Raw genomic sequence first — 17,877 nt, forward strand, 5'->3', positions numbered from 1 at the left:
AGAAGGGAGGGCTCAAGTCGTAGGTTAGAAGGAGGGATGAGGAAGGAAGGAGGAAGGCAAGGTCTGACACAGTGAGAGGCTGATGAAGAGCAGGGGCAAGCAGCCATCAACTTCTTCATCACCTAGACTTGTGTAGGTAGCAACTGGAATAAACCCAGTGTTAGCGTAGCTTCGCGCCCAGTGCACCTTGTCAGTAAGCACACAGAGTTGGAATCCACATGAAGGTCTATTAATTAATTAATTAATTCTGCAGAATAGAGTGCTTGGCAATCTTTTGCAAAGCAAGCACACCTCTGACTTGCAGCACCATTATTTATACCCAGTTAACTTGTGAAACTCTCCTTCTGGCTCCTTCTGATAGGTTGTTCTAGTTCATATCCTCTCTTGCCCAGCTTATCTCCTGTTGAGCATGGGGCCAGAAGCAGGGGGGTGACCAAATCCCTCATTTCCCTACAGTTCCCTTTTCATGGGTGTGATTTTTAATATGCTAATGACCTTTAATGAACAAAAGGGTACTATGGGTCAGCCCGGAATCTTTCTTCAGCTGTTCTCCTCCTTGCTTTCTTGCTTTCATCCCTTATCTCCTTTGCTTTTGCTAGCTCAAGGCTGCCTGCCTCCTTGGTTTCTTCAGCTCTGGACTATGGTTTCCTCCCTTTGAGACTCTGAAACTCATTTTAAGGCTTCATAGTTCTCACCACATCACTCTTGTCCATTTCTGCCAATTTTAAGAAGCACTCTTATATTATCTATATCTTGTCTTGCTAACATCACCTGCTTAGGTCAGTTAAACGAGGCACTACACAGACATCCAGGCATGCATTGCAAGGCACAGCTACATATGACTACAATAACTACATTTAATATGACAAACAGTTGTTTTAACCACCCTATGTTTGGCAACCATGACACAAACCAGGAGAAATCTAGTCCACTGTTAAAGGCTGCATCCTGAGACACTTGTTGAAACAAATGGGATGCTTGCCAGATTCGGTTAATATCTGTTTGAATTTGCTTCTTCTCATTTACATAGACACAGCAGCTGCGGTTTATCACAGCACAGATGCCTCCTTGAGCTGCCAGTAGTGTGTCTAAGGCAAGATGATTTTCCAAGGCTATTTGAGATACCTGTTTTATTTCTGCTTGTATTTGACTGAGAGCATCAGTGATTGCATTGCTTATAATTTCTAGTGTTGCAGAAATATTTGCTATTGCCCTCTCAATTTTTGTTATTCCCAATGAGGAGATTAAAGCCCTCTACAAAGCATGAAACCAGGTATATCTGTCTGAAAGGAGATTATAAATGTATTGTTTTTCCCAAGGCAACATAAAGCTACCCTCTGATCTTAGCCATCCCCTTATATCTGAATGTTTATGTAGTCTAACATCTGGAACTAAGGATTCCAGGACACAGGTCCCATACCATCCAGGGGGAAGTGCTTTATGTGCCAATGGCCACATAGCCCATATACTCTTCCTGGGGCTATCCACCAATGGAGGCCAATAGGCCTGCTTCTATTTAGATGGGTTAGATGAAGCCCTGAGCATCTAGTGGGTAGCATCCCTGCCCATGGCAGGGAGGTTGGAACTAGGTGATCTTTGAGATCACTTCCAACCAAGGCCATTCTATGATTCAATGATTCTATGATTCTATTTCCATATTTTTTATGACAGTGTAATTGATAGCTTCATCTGTAATAATAGTTCTACGTTGTTTGGTCAGATTCCAGGAACTTGCATACAATCCCTGGGTAGCACTCTTCCTATTTGTCCTATTAATTGAGACTATACATGACAGACTTTCCCATTCAATAGGATACACAGGGACAGAGGGAAACTGATAGAGAGGAGATATTAGCATTGCTGCAGTTTGCTAACTGCTACATGTCTGTCTAGTTCACTGTGAGTGGTATAGCACAGAGGGGAGTTCCCTCATTTGCTAAGACAGGTAAGTGGGTAGACAAACAACAAGATGATATATTTGCAGAACAGGTTAAATTCAAAGATAACTGAATTCCGTGTCCAAGGATTGGAACTGTAGCTCAGTCCTGTTGAGGAAAATATAACTATAATAAAGATAATTTTGTCTTATTAAATGGCAGGTTCAAGTCCTCAGTTGGTTTAGCTTGCCACGATTTTTTTTGTGCTCCTTCTTCTGGTGGTGTGTCTCCCTTTTCTTCTGGTGGTTCTGCTTTTATGTGGATGTAATGAATCCATGATTTGACCCCTTCCACTTTGATTGCAGTGTGGTTGTGGAGCAAAACAGTGTAAGGTCCTTTCCACTTTTCCTTTAGAGGCTCGTCTTTCCATGTTCTGATCAGCACCTCATGTCCATACACCAGAACATCCAATGGAACCGGTAGTCATTCCTGTACAAATCTGTGAGGAGAGTACAACATGGCAGACAAAGACAGCAAACATTCTTACCCAAGCTTCCCCCTTACATGCATTTGACTCCCTTATGTTACCAATTAATTTACAGGGTATGATTTGCCATATAACGTCTCAAATGGACTTTTTCCCTGTCTCTGGGGGCTATCCTGACTCTCAACAAAGTTATTGGTATTGCCTCTGGCCATTTCAGTTGAGCTTTCTGGCAAATTTCAGTTAACTGCCTTTTCAGCATTTGATTCATTCTTTCTACTTGTCTGCTTGACTGTGGTCTCCAAGCAGTATATAAATCCCACCTAATATGTAATGCTCTCAGTATTCCTTGAGCCACTTTTGATGTAGCGTGATGTTCATTGTCTGAGGAGAGTTCAAAACAAGGGTATTCCAAAACAAGGGATTACTTCTTATTAATTACTTATTAATATAGTCTGACTGTCTGGCTCCAGTGGTATATAAAAGAAGGCATCTTTAAGATCCAATACTGTAAAGAGTCTCTTTTGGATAGTGTTGTTAGGAGGGTATAAGGGTTTGTCATCGCTGGCTGGATGTCTTCAGTTGTTTTGTTTATGGCTCACAAATCTTGCAGAAACCTATGCTCACTGCTATTTGGTTTCTTTAGTGGTAGTATTAGGGTGTTGAAACTAGATTGGCATTCATGGATTAGCCTGTAAAATAGGAAACTGTCTGTTAGCAGCTCCAGCCTCCTCCTTGCTGTAAGGCTAACTGGAAATTGTGATACTCGTATGGGTACAGCTCCTGCTTTTAACCTAGTCTGAACTGGGAGTGCATTTTTCGCTCTCCCAGGCTGTTTTCCTGCCCATACGAAAGAAGATACTGTGTTTAACACCTCTTGAGGGACTTGCTGGCTTTCCTCTGTCTTTGTTTTTGTCAATAAAAAAAAATTTGGGCCTTCCGTTTGTTTTCAGGAGGGATTTTAACCTTTATTCTGATTGTAGAGAAGGTTACCTGCATATGTATTTTGCACAGTAAATCTCTTCCCAACAAAGGGAAGGGACATGCAAGCATATATAAAAATTGGTGCGTTGAAACCTTCCCTTCAATCTCACAGTCCATGGGTTGTAAAAAGGGTCTCAAAGTCTGCTTACCAGTCACCCTGATGATCAGGATTTTTACTTTACTTAAAGGTCCTTTGCAGTTTATTACTACAAAACGAGTTGCTCTGGTATCCAGAAGGAAATTAATTATTTCTCCCCCCAGCTTCAGTGGAACCAGGAGATTTGCTGGGGAAACTGGAGATTCATCCCCTGGTTCTCATCAGTTCGAGTCCTCCAGCATAACCAAAGCACACTCTCTTTCCTCACTGTCTGCTTGCATTTTCCCTCGCAGTGGACATTCCCTCTTCCAGTGCCCCTCCTTCCTGCAGAGCGCACACTGATTGGGGCTCAAGTGAGAGGTCTTCTGTGCTTCTGTTGCCTGCTCTTGCCCTCGCCTTCCTGCAAATTCTCCTCTTTCACCTCTACTTCTACCTCTTTCTCTCCCATAACCTCCCTGTCTGCCTACTATAGCTGCTGCAAAAAGCAATACCTCTAATTCCATCTTTTTCCTCTCTCTCTTTGCTTTTCAGTTCTTGTAAACCTTATAGGCTATTTCAGTCATCTGTGAGACTGACATTCCTGCACGCCCCTCTACCTTCTGCAGCTTCTTCCTAATGTCTGGGGTCGACTGCTGTATAAACAGGACAAGAAGCATTTTCCTATTTTATTTTTTTTTGTCCTCCAGGTCTAGATCCATCCACCTTCTGGCTGCTTGACAGAGGTGTTCAAAAAAAAAGCATACAGGCTTGCATCCAGGCCCTGACGGACCTCATATAATTTAGAGAGTTTTTTTGGTTTTGGTATCCCATGTTGAATCCCATACAGGATTAATTGTCGATATTGTTCTATCAATTGCTGACCCCTGCTGGTATTTGGGTCCCACTAAGAATCTTTCTTAATCAGTACTAATTCTTCTGCCTCTCCTCGTGGGTGCCTCTGCCTCATCTCTTCCTGAGCTTTTTCTAAAACCATTGTCTTTTCCTCTGCAGTAAAAAAGATGCTTAATAAAGCTTGCATATCCCCCCCAGTTGGGGTTGTGAGTAATCATAATAGTCTCTAACAACTGGTTCACTGCTGCTGGATTATCCCTATAAAATCCAGTGCATTGTTTCCAATTTAACAAATCTGATGTAAACGGAACATGAACAAAACCAGGTTTTCCCTGTGGTCCCACCGCCTTAATTAGTGGAGCCTGGATAACAGGCCTCGTCTTCTGTTGTGTGTGATGTGCTATGGGGCTAAAATTGGAATCACTCTGTGCCTCAGGAGAGGCTTCTGATGTCCGCACAGAGGTAGTGGAAGCCTGAGCCTCAGGAGAGGCCTGTGATGTCCCCACAGGAGCCTCAGAAATCCATGCCTCAGGAGAGGCCTCTGATGTCCCTTCAGAAGCTTTGGAAGCAGGAGAAACATTTGAATTCTCCCCTGGATTATATGGTGGTGGTGCCAAGGGTACCAATAACTGAACCTCTTCTTGTTCTAGATCTGCATAAATTTTAGGGGGTTTATTTTTCCCTTTCCCTCATTTCTTTTCAGGGCATAGCATAATATCTTCCCACAATATGCACTCAGCGTGACTTTTCAGATCCTGATAGAATGACATTAAAGCTTTAACATACATCAACTTGTGACATTTTTTTTTTTCCTGCTGGCAAAATAACATCTATTGCAACATGGTATTATAATTCAAAGATCTATTTTTTAGCCATTTTTCCCAATTGTTCAGTTTATATTGAGGCCACACCTGATTACAATATTTCCTCATTTTACCCTTTGTCATAAAGTCACCACCAAATTTAGACCGATTTTTAAGGATGCATCCAAGGGGGGAGGAAGGGAAAAATTTTGGACTGACCGCTTCCCGTTTTCCTTTTGGCAGCTGCTCACACTCACCTTTGACTTTAACTGATCACTCAGGTCAATCATCTTTTGCATGTAAAAGAATCTTGTCAATTCTACTTTTGCATGTAAAAGAATCTAAAATTTCTCCACCTGCAGTCCTTCTGAGTTGTCCCACCAGCTACCATGTACATGACAGGATCAGGGGCTTGTCACCTTGGCAAGCAGGAGATTGTGCAGAACTTGCTGCTGCGTGTTTGAGCATGGAGCTGCAGAGTGTGAATGAAGGGAGCTGAGCCCCCCATGTGTCATGTTAAGAGTGGAATTTTGTCTGAAGTAGGATGGGGATGCCAGTTAAAGGAAAAACAAACAAACAAACAAACAACACTCTGGGCATGCAAATCTAAGACACAGGTCCTAAGGGAACAGGGAAGCAGGAAACACTAGACTGCATGGGTAGATAGTTAATTTAGGTAGGGCTGGCAGAACATGAACAGGAAAGGTGTTCATGGTGCACTCAGGCTATGTAGCCAAAGTACCAGTGGAGGAAACAGGTGTGAACACATCAAGTAATGATGTGGTAATGTGTTTAAAAAAAGTAGGAAACTCAGTTACAGAAAGGACACAGAGAAAACATTTTCCTTTGGATTTTTTTTTTCCTTCCACTGTACTCAAAATCAAAAAAAATATACATATTTAAAGTATTTCAAATTTCTGAAAGCAGAAAAAGACATCATAGACTAACCAGTCATCAGTATGGTGTACGTAAGTAAAAAAAGACTAATACACCTGTGGAGTGGTAATTCGTGTCGACAAAATGGTTGATATTAATAAAGAAAGGGGAGATGGGGTTAATAAAGATGGGGAGATGGAGTGTGGCCATGGGGTTCGGAAAGCCCCGTGGTTAATGATAACATTAGACTCTTAACGATGAGGCCATCAGGAATGTAAAAGAGTTTAGAGGGAACAAAAAAGGGTGATTTAGGAGACTCCATGCAGTCTCGGGTTGCTTGTTCTCCAGCCCTTACGGCATGGAAGTTTCTGGGTGTTTGCTGCTGTTATATGCAAAGTTGTTTGACCAATGAAAAGTTGTTTTGAAAAGAATTGCTGTGGGGAGAAGGGTATAAAAGTGGAGCCTGTCCTCAAGATAAAAAAAAAGCAACATGATATAATGAAGTTATGTCATCAATAAAGAAGCAAAAAGAAGGAATGAAAAGGAACGGGCTAGCAGAACGGAGACCATGACGGGAACAGGCACATTGATTGCCTCTTGAAGATAGGTTCGTCAAACTCAGCAAACCGCTCGGAGAAGGTCGTGCAGAAAGTTGTTGGAAATGGGCACACCGGAGCTGGAGAGAAGCTCAAACTGAGAGAAGCGGACCCGCGCACACAACTGCCCCTCGCTGGTAAGCAGCTGCGCATTATGGGGAATCATACGTCCTTGGAAACAAAAGACTGTCCTGGTAACCTTACAGCTTATTCTCCTTATTAACAATCAGTTTATGAGCCTGAAATATGGGACCAAATTGAGGACAAGGTGTGGGACTCTGCAACTAAAAACGACAAGGTTGCAGTGGGATTGCTCGGCATCTGGCGAGAAGTCTCTGAGGCCTTAAAGAGCCATGTGGGACCACCGTCAGAAACGTGTGGTTTGCCAGATAGCAAGGGAGCTGCGGGCTTGTTTACTGATCCGATTGCTACGCCATCGGCCCCTCCACTGCTACTACTGTCGAAGGCCTTTGCTGTTTCGCGCCCTAGTGACCTGGATGTGCCTTTTGACCCAGGCCTATTGGCCTTGAAAAGGAGATGGATATGCTTTTCTTCAATCCGGGAAGAACGGGATACATAAAGCTCGAAGGCCGAGTTGCTTGACAACTTAAAGCACGACATATTGCTCAAAAGGAATGGAAAATGGAGACTTGTTTGTAATCAAGAAAAGGAATGGAAAATGGAGGCTGTTAAGTCATGGACCTTAAAGGATTGTTTGTTACCTTTTGTGATTGTACACATGTATAGGTGTACTCGAGTTTAGTAAGTCATGGAATTTACAGGATTGTTTGTTACCTTTTCTGATTGTATAGGCATACTCGGGTTTAGTATGTAAAAGCAATGTTCTGTATATTTAGAATATTTGATGTTCATGTGTGTGTGTTGGTGGCGCATAGACACCCTGCACACCCAGCGCTGTTCACTTGCCTTTTATACCTTTTATAAATATTTTTTATAAATATTACTAAATTCAGATTGAGATGAGACTTCATTTATAACAACACACTATGCATGTGCTTATTTGTACTTTGCAATAGCGAGAAGACTGTTGGCCTGGAGAAACATCCGTGGGGGATTCGGGCAGAGCCGTTGCGGATGCAGCACAGGCTCTCAGCTCGGGCTGTGCACTTTAAAAACCCTACTTCAGTTGCCAGGAGTGCAAGAGTGAGGGTGCGAACACAACGCGTGCATCCATCCCAGAGGGAACCCAGCTCCGAGCACAGCTCTGTAACAAAAGCAGCCTTACACTGCCTTATCTCCACACGGGGGAACCGAGCAAGGTGTTTTGGGGGGAATTATGTTTATTTTTTGAACTCGTTTTCCCACTCCACGAGGCTCTGAGGGTGAATGCCCATAACAACATGGCACCCGGCATCACGGCCTGACTGCGGGGTCTCCCCGTACCCCCACAGGCTGTGGCCGCCCGCCGGGCAGACTGCGGGCACCACCGCCCCTCTCGGCTTCACCTCGCTGCGCGCAACCGCGGCGAGGCCGCGCATGCGCCGTGCCGGCGGCAGGCAGAGAGGCGGGCGGGCGGGCGCGGGTGCGCATCCGGGTCGGCGCCGGGCCATTGTCTGCGGCCGGGCCGGGCTCGGCGGCTCCGTGCCCGAGGGGTCGAGGCAGCGGCGCCGCCTTCAGTAAGTGGGGCCCGGCGGCTCTGGCCGCCCCTTCCCGGGGGTGCCGGGCCGCGGGGCCGGAGACCTCCCCTTGGAGCCTGGTGCCGGCAGCCGAGCGGGCGGGGGGCTGGGGGTCGCCCTCGGCTGCCCGTGGTGCGGTGTGGGGTGCCGGGGGGCTGCCCCCGGCTCGTCCCGTGTGAGCCCGGTGCCGTGCGTTGTGCCAGCTAACAGCAACACTCTGCTTTTTTTTTCCCCGCAGTGGACCGCAGCTCGAAGAGGAGGCAGGTGAAGCCTTTGGCGGCTTCGCTGCTGGAGGCTTTAGATTATGATAGCTCTGATGACAGTGACTTTAAAGTTGGAGATGCTTCAGGTAAATATGTTTGTTTGTCTGCTCGCTTCAGAATTTTCTTGGCTTTTGGTGTGTGGTTGCTCATTTAACATATGGGAGATGGGATGGGGCTAGTGAACTATTGGGGCTTGGACTCGCTTGAACTGATTCAGGTGCATAACAGGAAATTTTCATGCTGCAGATATGAAACAACTGATTAAACGAGGGATCTGTACACTACTTCAGTTGCAAATAGTTTTTTTCTCAACAGAAAACAACATTAACAAACACGTTTTGGCAGAAGCATTTGAGCATCTTCTGTGTTGACTCTCTTAGCGAAGTGTATTGCTTTTCGTTTCTTCAGCCTAATGATAACTTTAAACCGTTCACTTCTTTTAGTATTGGAGTAACTGCCCTAAAGCCATTTTGCGTTGATTTAGCCTGGGCAATAATTTCTTCTGGACTGAAGAACCCGCCTAATTTCTTAAGGTTAACTCCACTCAGCAAGTGAACATCTTAGGTAGAACGATGATCTGTTCAAGTGTCTATTATAATAGACAAACTTTGGGTGTCTGCTCTACAGAAACATTTCATACCAGAAGGAAATGCTTGCCTCTGAGTGTTTTTGTTCTGCAGTCTTTTCTGTGTATGCAGATTCCTGTATCTGCAGTGAATTCCCACAGAAACTGAAAATATAAAAAAGATACCAAAATTAAATGAATAAAACTCAGGTATGTTGGGGGGGGGGGATAGTGGAATAAGGGGGAAGGAGCAGGACCATGCTTGTGAATAAGTTGTACACAGGATGCTTTTTGGCATGTGCTCAGGGAAATGAGCAAAGACATATAGTGTGTGTGTATATATATATATATATATATATATATATATATATAAAAGATGTAAGGGAGCATTATGACAGCTTGTCAAATACCTTCAGTTTTTCATTTCTGCACTGGATACACAGATTTATGTTTTCATGTGAATTTGTCTTGCAAAGATATTCCCCATCTCCACGTAAAGACATTTTATCATCTGGCAAGGTCTTCCTTATTAATGAACATAAGAAAAGCGTAATGATCATTTCACCTGTATCAGTTTTACGGTGTAGACTAATGCTTCCCCACCTTCCCCCCCCAACTTAGGCATACTCTCCTTGGCTGGTTTGGCAGAAGCAGGCTGCAGTGGCTTAAGGGAAAGATGTTATCTTAATTCTATGTAAAGTTTTGTGGGTTAATTTACCTTTTAAATTTTGCTTTAAGTATTTTTATTTTTTTCTTATTAAGTAGTTACACTGTAATGAAAAGTTGCCATAAAAGGAAGTGGCCTTTATTTACTGAAGAAAACATCCTTGTTTTGGAGTTGTAGCATAGGCTGGTTTAAAGGGGAAAGGAGAATTGGAAATGGAGTATGGGACATGAACATGTAATCCAGAACAATATGTTATGTGATTAAAGATAATCAATCATTATCTAAAAGTAATGAATAGAGCTTCCTGACTCAACTTTGTCTGGATGCGGAGGACACTTTTTTAGTTGATAACCTCTTTGACTTTTAGGATGCATATGTACATGTGGGAACAGTTGTCTAGCCTCGAGAGCGTTTCAACTTCAGTTGCGTTTTGAGGAAGTTGAATGGGAGTTCTCTTTATAGAGTAACACTTCATGGAAACAACTATATAATGAGAAAAAAACAAGTTTTAATTAGAAAATGTTTTTTTTTGGTTACTCTTTTGTGGTTTTATGTCTCATACAGCTTTGTTTTGACACGTCAGGTCCTAGATATACTCGCAGGAAAAACTAATGTTCTGTTTAATAAAATATAAGATTAAGTGAAAAGATTTTTGAAACAGAAGAGTTTTATACTTTATTCAAAGATTTTCTTCATTGTGAAAGGAAGAAGTTGTGAGGGTTTGGAGAAGGTATTAATATGAAGTTATTAAATGTATAAACTCTTAAAGTGGATGAAAAGTTGTTCTTTTGTGTCATACAATTTATTTGGATAGCTGCAGTATGTTTGAAATAGGATGCCTGTGCTGATTTTAAATGAGGTTCATATAAAAAACCTTAAATTTGGTTGTATTTAATCCATTCAGATTTGGATGGTAGAGGTACTGACATAAAGGGACTTTATTTATATGTATGCGTATTTATGTATATATGTATTTGCATATATAAATATAAACACAAGTCCCTTTATATGAAAAATAAAATCAATCACTTAAAAATATGTATGTATGTTTAAAAAAATTTTGTGTGTACGTACGCAAGCACCCGTACTAGACATATTCTGGATTGTTGCTGATAGAAAACAGATTTTCCTTTTGCTCACTGGGGAATTTAGCCTTCAAAGAATAATGTGCAATTCTCCATTACATTCAGGGTTTCTTCTTTCAGTGATGATAGAGATCTCTCCTTGTACAGCCTGTTGCAAATCAGAGTTTGTATATGTACAATATTTAGTATTTGTTTGAATTCAGAATTTCATTGCGCAATTTGTTTATTAAGGGAAATCAATAAAAAAACAAACAACTGTGACAGAAAGAAGAAAGTTTTTCTACATTGAAAATGACTATAAAGTCTACTCATGACTTGGAAAGATTTTGTAAGTATGGTAATTCCACAGCTCTGCAATGTATCTTTATTTGGTTCACAAATGCAGATATATGTAGCAATTTTTAAATTTAAAAAAAAAAAGACACCTATAGGTTCAAAGACTATTTAAATACTGAATTTAAATAGTTCTGAAGTTGTTTACTCCCTGCTGATTATGTTGCATCCATATGTATGAGGTTTAGGATGTTAAGTGATATGTGGTAGTAGATGATAATGTGCAAGTCTAGGAGGGCTAAATCCTGAACATTTAAAGTTTTATGTGTGTTTATTGTTCTTTCATATTTCTGGGAATATGTGATGCAGTAAGGGTTTGAGAACACCGATTTTGATTGGTGTTTAGTACAGGAAGGAATAATCATTTCTGAATTTCTGTATTCAGAGTCCTGATGCCTTCATAAAGTTTTCTTTCATTACAGAAAATATTTCTAATCACCCAACATCCATTTTCACCACAAACATTCTGAAGGGGATATGCCCTTTACTTACAGTGTAGTTAATTTATTTTCTTTTGGGTTTAGGTTACGCCAACAGGTGATTATTGACTTTTCTACTCTAAAGAAAAATTGTAACATCTGTTTAAGGAAACTGATTTTAGAACAGTTATATTATTGCAAATTTACTTAATGAAAATAGTTTTCAGGTCTGTTGGCTTTGCATTACTGAATTAAGTAATTCTTAAAACTTCTCTGTCACTGTTTCTACATAGTAAAGTAATAGTGCCATTATTTTAAGGTACTGTATATTTTCTTTCCTTATAAACATCTTCAAAATTTTGTTTCTTAATAGGAGTGCTGTATGTAGTCTTAAAGTGAGATCAATGAAAAACAACGTCCAATTGGAGTCAGAGAATATCGCTGTGTGACTTGAAATGATGGTGCTCTAATGTACTCAACTGAAGTTTTTTAATAATATGATTCACAATAAAGACTAGTTATTTGAAGTTATGCTTTTGAATTAATTAGAACATCCTTTGTGATTTTTGTTGTTGTTGGTTTTGTTTGGTCTTGTTTTTAAATTTACTGAGTGCCGCAGCGATGTCAGAAACCGGTGTATAGTTGTAGGGTAATTCCCAGTAGGATTCCAAAGCAGGGATTTCCCCCTTCTTTCATCACTGAAATCAGTCACTTCAAGCAGCTCATACACTAAAACTGAAATGATGCAGAGAAATTTATATATCTTGGTCCCTGGTCAAGAATGATGTGTAAATGTAAGGACCGAGCCTCTTCCTTAGTGTAACTAAGAAGAGTATAGTTAAATTCTGCCTCTAAGAGCTGAATTCTGTCACTATTTCTGCTACACATCTCCTACACTGAAATTTTAGAGGCGCGTGTAAATATCTTTTTTTTTTTTTTTTTTTTTAATGTTGATCATGGAACCTGACCTACACAAATGCCACATACTGTTACTGTAATTGAGGCCAGTAGGAGCTCTGTTTAAAGCATGTAACAATCTATGTAAATGAATACACTAGGTATTTTGAAAAAGCAGTGACTTGATCTGGAAATATATTGCAAATATCTTTCTGTAATTCGTTTCCTATTAGTACAATAAAAGTTCCACTGCTGCTTTTCTGTAAAGGATATTCTGATGTAAAGGTGCGTTTACAGAGCACCAAAAGGCAGTAGTGATAAACACTAGTGAAATATTGATAAAGAAACTAACAGTTTTGTTTTTGAGAATGAACTTGTGGGATGTTTCACTAGACAGTGAAGGTAAGAGGAAATACTGAAGAGCTAATCATTGTGCAATTACTTGATAATTTACTTAATAATTAAAGTCTTTTGAAGACTTGACATTGCAACCTTAGTGCGTGGTTCTGAATGGAATTACCAATGTCTTTTTTGTCTCTGAGGAGGTGAAAAATATGGGCATTATGTTCTTTTGGGTTATCTTCATCCCAAGTGAGATCTGTTACTGTACAGGTGTCTACCACTTGAAGGTGCTTTGGGGTGGCTGACTGGCATTTTGAACACGCGTTTTCTTTGGAAATGCTGAGATTTCTGTTCTTCCATATGTTTCCTGACAGCAGAGGAGTAATTTAAGAGCCATCCAGGGTTTTGTTTCAGTGCCAGGGCTGGATGGGTTTTATGATGGGATAACATTGTTTTTCTTTGTTTTCCCATGCTGTGACATTTTGTGTCTTACTTTTACAGCATGTCCCTTAGAGAGCCATTGTTCACCTGTTCAGTGGTGTTCTGCTTGTTCAGTCTGTGCTGAGACAGGATGCCTACTTGGACTCATGGTCTTCTACTTAGCTACACTATTTCTACTTTTGTCTTGCATCTCCTCTTATTGTGCATGTATGTGTCCATCTCTTGTGCATTTTTATGGTGCATGGAGAACATTCTGAGCTTTATTAACTCCAACTTGGTGGGATGGTCCACTAGCAATCCAGTGACCTCTGCTTATTGAGGATGGGGTGTTTCAAGTGTCTCTTGAATGGAGACTTGTTACAGTAGCTCAGAGACTTAGTCTCCTACCTGTCACATCCCTCTTAAAAGATGCACAGCTCATGAGCTCGTGGACGTTTCTGGGAAAAATACATGTCCAAGCTCACTACATAATAAGCTGTACTGGAATCCAGTTGTGTGGATTACTTCAGGACTGCGAGTTTGCTGAGGGAAGGCATGGGACATGTAATACTTCATCCAAATGAGAGAAGTTTTATAACAGTAAAAACAGTTGAAGGCTCTGAAACTGGGAAATGTCAATTGAGTTCAGGAGGTAGGGTAACCCATTCCACCCGTGTTACAGCATTGTAAATTGAGGCAATTCTTAGTGACTCAATGCACATTTGAGAACATAAAGTTTTGAAAACTTAGAATTTGAGTAGGTGTCTGCTGAAGTGTGATGTAATTGAGGAGTAGAAGTGAGGAAACTGCTTACTAAATAACTTTAATTTATGTCTTTCTGTCTTTTTTCTTCTATTAAACTGAATACTTTCTGAAAGAAGAGTAATCAGTTTCATTTCCTGGCCTGCCCAGTATTTGTGTTCAGTTCAATTTTTTTTTTTTTTTCTCAAGTCTTGTTTTAGAAGTGAAATTCTCTCCTTAGAACAGAAATACCTTAATCAGCTTTGATTTTATTCTGTATGATAACTATGCTCCTTCAAACAGTTCTGATTTTTTAATTGCCAGCATTACAATATTGAATTGCCAATAGCCTACCAAGGTTTAAATACTTCAGTAACCATATCATCTCACTCTGCAAAATAGTACAGAAAGCCAGTGTCATAAACCTAACTGACGTTAGGTTCTGTTATTTGAAGTTATGTTCAAAGAGAAGTGTTAAGCCGTTTCCATTCTTGCTTTCCATGCAGCTGTGTGCTAATCAGTCGTAGCATAGTGGAGCTTGATGGCTTTAGTCTAATAGACAAATGTGATCAGAAATTTGCCACTTACATAACATTGCCTTTGGCAATTTAAAAATTCGTATTTTTCATGTATCATTGAAGTTTCCCTGCCTTTTTTTTCTTTTAACATCTACTTATTAAAATCAGAGCTTTCTAGTTGGTTTGAACATTTCCTTAAGGTATTTAAAATTAATTGCAATTTCTAGTTCAAATACGTTGGAAATGCAGCTTCTCTTACCCGTGTGCAAAGGAGATTCTGTGAGTTTGGAGCTGTTCTTCTAAGAAAGAAAGTTTTATGGGCAGAGGCTGTTGTGGCCAGGCAGTTTATCCAGCACTTTTCCTGTCTGTCAGGATGCAAGCAACATGGGTGAGGGGGGTTTGTGTGATGTGTAACATGGGCTTCTAGCAGAGATAAACAGGGAATTTCACATAATCAAAAGATTCGCTGTCTGTCTTCTGATTGGGAGAAAGAGGGTAAGGGGCTGCTGAACAGGGTGATTGTAACTGAGCTGCTTTCACCTCCCAAAGAATTAACCTCTTCTATAGCCTATATTTGTTGTTGTTACTGCCCTCCAAAAGAAGGTACTGTGAAGCATCCTGCCATACCTCCACATAGTGCCAGCTGCTTCTCTTCTGCTATCTGGATTTGGTTAGGCTTTGCCAGCATAAGAGGGAAGACCAAAATTGAGTCAGTGATTGATGTCTTGGAACTAGCTTATCCTTCAAACTTCACTTAAACGATCAATAAAATGGCTTTTTACAGAGCTGCTTGTTAAACTAAATACTGCATTGAAGAATCAGTCTTCTGTGAGTAGTCACGTGCTGTAATAATTTAGCCCCTGCTCTCCATGTACATGAATTTTCTTAGAATGTTTAAAAAAAAATTATAGGGTAGAGCGTTTAGTTGCTTTTTAAATGGCCCTACAAAAACTCTGATGGATTTTTTTTTTTTAACTGCTGTAGTGATTTCAGTAATGTAGTAGCTTTCCTCAGTCTTGTGCTTAGTATGTATTTGAAAGCAGCGAAGTGGTGTTTAGTGTCACCTTTGTTTACCTTCATCATACTTTTCCTAACATTAATTCTGGAGCAAAATGTTGTGTACAGGAGAATTCCTCACAGTTACCCCTTCTGGATATGACTGCCACCCGCTGCTGTGCTCAGCAGTAGCTACACAGCTACAGCTACAAGTTGTACAGAAGTAAGTGATGCCTCTTTCCCAACTGCTATCTCTCATTTTTGTTCTCAGTGGAACTCTATATTCTTCACTGTTTGACAGTGTATCTGGCCCCATCTTTTGCTGAGAATAGCTTGACTTCTGTCCCACAGGGAATGACATGATATGGTTGCCAATTTGAAAGAGCCATTCTTTAAGAATTTCTTTCAAGGAGAAAATTGTATACTACAGCTTCTTCCTAACTGAAAGTGCATCTGACAGAAGAACTGCTGCAAAAATAGCTGTTATCGCAGAACAGCGCTTTCTAGAGAAGTACCTATCACAGTGGATGCATTTAAATGGAAGAAGGATATCCCTTAGTATAAGTATCTCTGGTATGTACATGCTTACAGATAGAAAAATACAAACCATAATGTGCAGTCGAAGGCAATGAGAATTTGAGGTGAGAAGTGAATGAAACCAGGGTTTATTTGTTCTGTTTTTATATTGTTTGCATGGCATATGGCAGCTAGGGAGTGTTCTTAGTGCCATAGTGTTGATGTAAAAAATCACTGTTGATAATTTGGAGTGCTCTTTGGAAGGAAATGATCCCCAGACCGAGATTATGCCCCAAAATGAAGTAGAAGCTTAAATTCACAAGAAATCCAAGCATATTTAGAAATGCAACTGCACAAGTAAAGCATCAAAAAATCTTATATTATTTGTCTTGGAACTATACTGGGGGAGTATATTTAAGTATGCAATGTCTAGTATTTATGTATATATATGAAATAAAGTAGTATAAAAATCTGGTGAAATTAATTTTAACGTGACAAAGCTCTATCCAGTCGTACAGTGAGGTAAGTATTGGCACACTGACAGTAGATCCTGTGAAATGAGAGACAAAAATAAATTTTGTCATCAAACTTACATTTAGCATTTATCAAATGTCTAGAGTCAGTCTAACTTTGACATACTTGTATTTGTTAGGTCTCATGAACACTTTCCTGATCCAAAGAAAGCTATTGTAATATAAAACTCATATATTAGATTGCATATCTGGTTAATACTGGTTTTAGTTCTTAGGCATGCCTAAAGAGTATTCTACTGTTTTGAAACTTATGTTATTATGCTTGTGCTTCCATTACTGCCATTAAGGCTTATAGGTGCAGGGGAATCACTGAATTAGTCTTTGAGCAAAAGACTACAATAATTTCTGTTACTGTGTTCATTTCTTTTCCTGGCTCTCGAAAAGGTAAAACACTTACAGGAAAATTCTTTTAGCAACTTGCAAGGGGACTATCATTCACCTGATAACAATAATCTGAGCAGCAGTAGTAGCAGCACTGATGTGTTTTCTGTTGTTGCTGTTGAAAATTATATAATTTCATCATATACTTAACACTTCTACATACAGGTATACCCATAAAACCCCAAATTAACCAACATACCTATGTAACAACTGAGTTACTGCTCAGTTGTAGACAAGAGCACCGTGGGATGGAAATAAAGGGCACGTTTCAAGTGTGCAGTATGTTTACAAAATTTACTTAACTTAGTGCGTTGTCCCCGTTTCTTTATTTGGCTTTATAAAGAGATGGATGTGCACAGAAATTCTCTCTTGTTGATACTTGGTGTAACTTTGTGTGTGTGGGGGGTAAGTAAAGTAAATAAGGACTTTTAAAAAATGTTTGAGTACCAACATGTTTCTTCTCTGCATCTATTTTATAACATCTGACAGTACCTCAGGAAGCTGATGATAGCTCTGAAAATTTAAACTGAAAGCAGTAGCCATTGCCCATTTGATCCATTGGATCAAGCAACTTTTTTAAATTTTATTTTTAATTTTTTAATTTTTTAACTTAATTTTTTACTTAATTTTTTAAAAATCTTCTCTGACTTTTTCTTTGTGTAATGCTGCAACTAATGCTGTGAATGAAAAGTAGTAGCATATAAGATGGAAGATGGATGATCTTGATAAAATTTAACAAGTTTAAGACTTGGCATACTTTCCAGTAATTTTTACATGTTCTTTACAGTACAGATGGTTGCCTTATTTTTGTGGGTTCTGCGTATGAATCCTCTTCCTTTCTGTTGCACAGATTGGCCAGTATTAATTAATGGAGATAGTGATTGAACACAGAACAATATCATCTGAATTGTATAAGGTTAGAATTTAAGCATTGTTGTGCAGCTTCAGTGCTGAATGAGTCATAGTTTATGTGGGATTAATAAGTGAAATAATATTTGTAGTTAAAAGAATCCCCC

The 17,877-nt window shown here is 40.0% G+C and overlaps 1 protein-coding gene across 7 annotated transcripts in view; it reads left to right on the forward strand.

The window, feature by feature from the left end:
• Window positions 1-8,092: 8,092 nt before the first annotated feature.
• The window catches only part of PHF14 (PHD finger protein 14), a 164,548-nt gene continuing 154,763 nt past the window's right edge, over window positions 8,093-17,877 (forward strand). For all 7 annotated transcript variants that reach the window (XM_082752177.1, XM_082752176.1, XM_082752178.1 and 4 more), the window contains exons 1-2: window positions 8,093-8,185; window positions 8,424-8,534. In XM_082752177.1, the coding sequence (XP_082608303.1) occupies window position 8,185; window positions 8,424-8,534 (112 nt within the window). In that variant the 5' untranslated portion in view covers window positions 8,093-8,184. The remainder of the gene's footprint in view (window positions 8,186-8,423; window positions 8,535-17,877) is intronic.

Source organism: Aythya marila (genome assembly GCF_965140915.1).
Source record: "Aythya marila genome assembly, chromosome: 2".
NCBI lineage: Eukaryota > Metazoa > Chordata > Aves > Anseriformes > Anatidae > Aythya > Aythya marila.